We start from the raw sequence: 5,798 nt of genomic DNA, 5'->3' as shown, positions 1-5,798 counted from the left end.
CTGTCCGAGGAGCCCTTGCAATGCCAGCAGTGATCACTGTCGACGGGGGACTGGACGTGCCCGGCCACCCAGGGTGTGGGAAAGGAAGGGCCAGGCCGGGACTTTTCCCACACAGAACATGTGCAAAGCCAGAGGTCACACAGCGTACACAGGAAGCTACCACAGGAAGCTGAGGGTTTGAAAGTGTGTAATTCTAATGTTATTTGGGTAAAAATACAGTACTCGTAAAAAATCCTGTCATGGAAACCACAGCAGTTTTGTCATGATGCACAGGGTCACCTGGGTCGGAGTCAGCAGGTGAGGAACTGAGGCACATTTGGCAGCGACTTCCCAAGTGTCCAGTATCAAAATGTGTTGCTTCAGATCATGTAAAACATATCCAGGAATGGAAAGGGGGCCATCTGGGAAGGTCCTGCACGCTGGTGACAAGTGGAGTTGTGTTGGCTCCAGCCGGGAACCAAGACATACCCTGTCCTCAGCCCTTCCTGCCCTTGTAGCCCATCTGGCTCCCACACCTGTGTGAGAAGTGTCCACACGGGCCTCTGGGGGCTCAGCTGGCTGGGGAGTCTCTGAACGAGCCTGTGGTGTGTGCTGGGAGGGACACTTCATGAGGCTGGCTGCAGATCTGTCCAGACCGGATTTTATTGTACTGCAAAAGCCTGGGGTGGTCACTCTTTGCCAAGTGCTGGGAGACTCACAGGGCAGCCCCTCTCCTGCTCATTGCTCAGAGGAATAGCCTTTGGGTCTGGACCCACCCCTTCCAAGAAACTGCTGCAGCCAGCACTTAATTCCGGGAGCACCAGGAGTCTGAGGAGTGAGAAAGCAAAAAGGCCAAGTCCAAGCACGGAAGGAGGAAGCCAGATCTGGATGGAGAGGCAGAGAGAGACAGAAGCATCAGGAGGTGGTGACGTGATGGGGGTGGGGACTCTTAAGAACGCAGAAACCCTGAGATGAGACCCTGAGAGTGAAGGACAAGAAGTTCCAAAAGATGGGCACAAAGAAGGCCCAGAAGCCCTAGGAGGTAAGGAGGTGGTGGGGGTGCAGCCCACCCAGATTGAGGGGCCCATGAGGGAGGTCTAGTAGAACCTGGAACCAAGGCGGCAGTTGGCTCCCACTGTTCAGGTGCCAGGGGCATGGGTCTCCAGGCCCGGGGGCATTCTGGGTGGCAGGGATTCCAGACCGGAGTTGGCTGGAGGGTGCACCTCACTTCTTGCCCTTGAATGTGCCCAAGATCTTGGGCATGAACTTGCCCACCTTGCTGTCCCTGGCGTCCTCCTCCGCTGGCCCTTCCCCGACACCCGGCCCGCTGGCCTCCTCCTTTTTGCAGAAGACCTCAAAGCGGCTGTACACGCGCTTCTCTTTGCGCATGCTCTCCATGCGCCGCAGCAGCCTGTCGCGCTCCTCCGCGCTTGCTGGCAGCGTGCGGCTCAGCCGGCCTTGTGCTCCGAGGCTGTCTGAGCGGAAGATGGCCGAACATTTGTCCTTGTCGGACATGTCAGGGGCCAGGCCTCCGGTAGCCGGTGGATGGCCGAGCTCGGGGTTGCTGTGAGCCGGGCTGGGGCCCGCCAGGGGCGCTCCGCGGTGTTTCTGGCCGTGAGCACTTATTTGCTCTAGGATGGCTTTGGTGTCGTCCCGCAGATTGCTGCTGTACAAGGCATTGGCCGTGGCTGAGGCCACGCGTGTTCCCCGGGGGACCCGTTCTTCCCCTGGGGTGGCCTCGGTGCTGTCGCCCCGGCCCAGCGACGGCCGCCGAGGACACTCGGGCTGCCCGTTCTCCTGCGGTGCCGTCAAGCTGCACTCCTCTAGCCGCCGTTCACTCTTAGGGCTCAGCAGCTGCCGGAGGCGCAGGGAGCCTTTGCGGAGACTCTCCATGGGGCTGCCCACCTGCTCCTCCGCGGGCCCGCCCTTCGGGGACTCTCCAGCCAAGGCAAGGGTGAGGCTGCCCCTGCGCTCAGGCACGGGGGGCACTGGGCTGCCCCTGCGTTCGGGCACGGGGGGCACCGGGCTGCCCTTGCGTTCGGGCACGGGGGGCACTGGGCTGCCCTTGCGCTCTGGGTAGGTGGATGTGGGGCTCTCCTTCTGTTCAGTAAATCCTGGTGTTGGGCTGCCTCTCCATGTGGGAAACCCAGGAGAGGGGCTCCCCTTGCGCTCAGGGTACACCGAAGTGGGGCTGCATTTCGCCTCAGAGATTGGCATCTGGTGTGTCTCAGACTCCTCCAGGGGCGGCGGCGGCGGGCTTTCCCGCCCTTGTGTGGAGGCTGCAAGGCCCTGGCATGAGAGGAAGCGGGAGGGCAGCCGATCGGCGCCACTGCGGCCCAGTGTGTCGAGCAGCTGCGTGGCTGTGAGTGTAGCGGCTCCCGGCTGCCGCTCAGCCTCCTGGTGCAGACGCTGGGCGAAGGAGTCACGCAGGTCCAGCAGGCAACTTTCGAGGCTGCGGCGCTCGACTCCCCCTCCGCCAGGCGCTACCACCTCCTCCTTCCACGACTGAGACACAGCTGCCTTGCTGTGGTTGGCAAGAGTCACGGCGCCACCACCCAGGTCACGGGACGGACCCTTGTACTTCTCCAGGAGCTCGGCCACCTTGGCGGAGGCAGTAGAGCGCACAGCCTCGCCGCCTGGACCCAACATCTCGCTGACTGTCTGTTCTTTATGCATCAGCTGCACTTTCTCGGTGGTGGCGGTTGTGGCACCTGTGCCTTCCGCCTGCGATGAGCTGAAGATCAGCGAGGAGCGAAGGCGCGAGGTACGTTGGATCTGCGGGTTCAGGCGAGAGCGGAACGAGTCCTGCTTGACCAAGCCCAGCTCCTCTGGGCCCTCGCGTTCTGAGCTGTCCCCACCGCCGGAGCCTGGGCCCAGACCCTTGGCGGGGAAGGCCGCAGAGCCACGGAAGGCAGAAGGGAGCAGGTCCCGCCCCCCAGAACCCAGCACGTCGTCTTCAAAGGCCTCGCTGTCCATCGGCGCGGGCAAGCCTTCTTCGCCCGTGTCCTCGCCGTGGGAACCGCTCAGGTAAGAGGCCAGGCGCCAGTGGCGCAGGCCGGCCCGCCCCTCAGGGCCACCCCTGCGCTCCATCTCCGTTTCTGGTGCGGCCTCAGGGCCAAGCCTGGCTGCCCCTTGGCACGGGAAGTGCTGGCCCAGGTTAGAGTGAAGAGCTCCAATGGGCTCAAGACCGCGGGGTGCGGGCCCAACGGCGGTGTCCGAGCCGTGGCGCACCTCACGGGGGGCGCTGGATGGCACGTAGTCTAGGTGTCCCTCAGGCCCAAGTTCAGGAAAGCGCGACCCTCCTCCCAGGGCGAAGTCCTTGGGCTCAGCGAAGCCGGGGCGGCCCGCGCGCAGCTTCTCGAACAGGCCCTGGGGGCGCGCAGGCGCGAGCTGCGGGTCCCACTGATAGTGCTGCTGGTACAGCTGGTCGCGGTGGAAGTGGCTGGTCTGGAAGCGGAAGTCGTCCCCGTGGCTAAGGAAGGTCTGCTGAGACACCTGCCGCGCAGCCGCGAAGTTCTCCATGGCGCCGCCATCGGCCGCATAGCTGTGCCGCTTATAGGCGTCCATCTCCAGGTGCCGCGCCTGGAAGAAGCCTCGAGGGCCCGCAGGCTCCCCAGCTGGCCCAGCCTCATCTAGCCGCCTGGACAGCGACCGCAGCCCCGCGTGTGGCTCTAGGGCACCCCCTGGGCCCCGCAGAGGCTCCTCCCGGCGGAAGGCGGACAGGAAGTGGCGGTCGGGGTCCAGGAAGGAAGGGAAGCCCAGACCCTCCTCCCTGGGTGGAAACAACAGGTGCGCCCGCTTAGGGAAGGAGAAAGGGGTCATCGCCCCGGGCCCAGGGCCAGCCATCAGTGGCCCGGCGCCTGTGTACGGCGTGAGGGCATAGGTGTCCATGCGGGGAAGTGCCCCGGCCGAGGGCACCAGCGGCTCTGACTGCGCGAACAGGATGCGGAACTCCTCATCGAAGCTGGAGACCAGCTCCCCCTGGAACACATGCGCCAGGCTGCGGTGGATCTTCTCAAATGACCACATGAAGCTAGAGGCGGAGGGGGAACAGTCAAGGGCCAGGGTCTCCCCCACCCCCCGGCGGGGGCGGAGCCTGCCCGGGGCGGAGCCTGCCCGGGGCGGAGCCTGCCCGGGGCGGAGCCTGCCCGGGGCGGAGCCTGCCCGGGGCGGAGCCTGCCCGGGGCGGAGCCCTGCGCACCTGTAGTTGCCGCTCATCACTACTGCGCAGTCTACCAGCAGGAACTTCTCCTTCACGTGGCCTTGGAAGGACTTGCCAGTGCGGCAGTAGTAGGTGGGGCCTGCCACGGTTCGCACACGCAGGAACTGGGAGAGGCAAGCGCGTCAGTTTCTGGCAGGGGTCATTCCTTCCACCCCCTCCATGGGATCACTCACATCCACATGGTGCAAGTTGATGCGGCACTTGTCTGCCATGTCCAGGAAGTGCTGCGCGTTCATCTCGTCCAGCAGGATGTAGACGGGGACCCTGCGCGCCGCAGCCTCCAACACTTCACCCAGCAGGTCCACATCAGTGAACATGTCCATGACCACCGCTACCACCTGCGAGGGTGAGCCACTGCCGGAGTACCAGCCTTCTGTCCCCACCTGATTCTCCAGCCCTACAGCCCCTCTGTCAGAGACCTTCCCCAGGGGAAGGGTCAGGGAGGTGAGGGGAGCCAGGATCCCTCGGGTTATACCGCAGACCCGTTATGGGGGTTCCTTAGAGCCTAAGACCCCTCCACAGAGGCAGAACTGCAGCACGATGACCACTGCCATGGATGCCCCATCTCAGCCTGTGCCTGGACCTACAGTGGCCTGACCCACCCGAACAGGCCCCAGCTCTCCCATGGCTGCAGTCCAGCACGGCCGCCCACCTGCTGGGCAGATCGGATCATCCTGCGAGCTTCATCCTTGATGCTGGGGCTGTCTGGCGGCGGGGGCTGCACCAACGTGGTGACCTCTGTTCCTTGGAAGCCGAAGGTCAGGGGCCAGCCCAGGTCGAGCTCTGGCACAGCTTGGTCTGAGTTCATGGGCCAGTAGGTGCCTGAGGATCCATCCATGTCCACATCGGGCAGGCTGCCCTCAGGGGGCTCTCGGGTGACATGCTGGGGGGGGCGCAGGTGACGGCTCACGTGTTCTAGCTCCTCAGGGCACAGGAAGGCAGGGGCCCCCTCAGCTGCCAGAAAGCGGCTATAGGCCTCCGGGCCTCCTTCGGCCAGGGCATCCACTGCCAGGCGGTAGTACTCTTTGTAGTGAGGGGGCAGGTACCCTGGGGCCAGTGGGTTGTCCCCCTGTGAGGAGCTCTGGGAGCGACGGGCCATGTTGGGGCCAGGGGCCTGTGGGGAGGAGACAAATTACCCAAGGCAGAACATGACCTGATGTGGCCTTTGGTGTTCTGCAGTCTGGGAGCCAAGCCCACCTCACAGGTCAGACACATATCTGTCCCCCTCAGGAAAGGGCTCAACTTTCTTCTCCATCCCCTCAACGGAGTTCATTTTGACTCCTGGACGTGCCACCTTTAGTGGGACTGACCACATTATCTTGGATGTGACGTTTTGTGGGAGGAGTCCCGGCGGCAGAGAGGATAGGTGACTGCCTTCTAACTGCAAGTTTCGTGGCTTGACTGCAATTGCCCCATATGACAGATGAGGCTACCTGCTTCCACAGCTGCGGAGCCTGGGAAACCTACGGGGGCTTTTCTGCTGCCCCACAGGGTAGCTTTAGGGTGGAAAGAAATCAGCGGCTGCAGGCTGGGAATGTTTATTTAAAGTGACCACCAGGCTTTTCTGCAAAGATACCAGGAAAGCATTTGAGTGGCC

At 63.4% G+C, this 5,798-nt stretch overlaps 1 protein-coding gene across 1 annotated transcript; it reads right to left on the bottom strand.

Moving 5' to 3' along the window:
• Positions 1–1,203: 1,203 nt before the first annotated feature.
• FAM83H (family with sequence similarity 83, member H) lies at positions 1,204–5,300 on the bottom strand. Its single transcript, XM_006879246.1, has 4 exons — positions 4,854–5,300; positions 4,375–4,539; positions 4,181–4,305; positions 1,204–4,012 (listed from the first exon to the last, which is right to left on the bottom strand). Exons 1-4 carry the CDS (start codon positions 5,298–5,300, stop codon positions 1,204–1,206), a joined length of 3,546 nt encoding a protein of 1,181 aa, XP_006879308.1.
• Between the last annotated feature and the right edge of the window lie 498 nt (positions 5,301–5,798).

This window comes from Elephantulus edwardii, unplaced genomic scaffold, assembly GCF_000299155.1.
Source record: "Elephantulus edwardii isolate Elephantulus edwardi_28Jun2011 unplaced genomic scaffold, EleEdw1.0 scaffold00003, whole genome shotgun sequence".
In the NCBI taxonomy this organism is placed as follows: domain Eukaryota; kingdom Metazoa; phylum Chordata; class Mammalia; order Macroscelidea; family Macroscelididae; genus Elephantulus; species Elephantulus edwardii.
The sequence above is the reverse complement of the archived record's forward strand: the minus strand, read 5'-3'. Positions and strand labels throughout refer to the sequence as shown.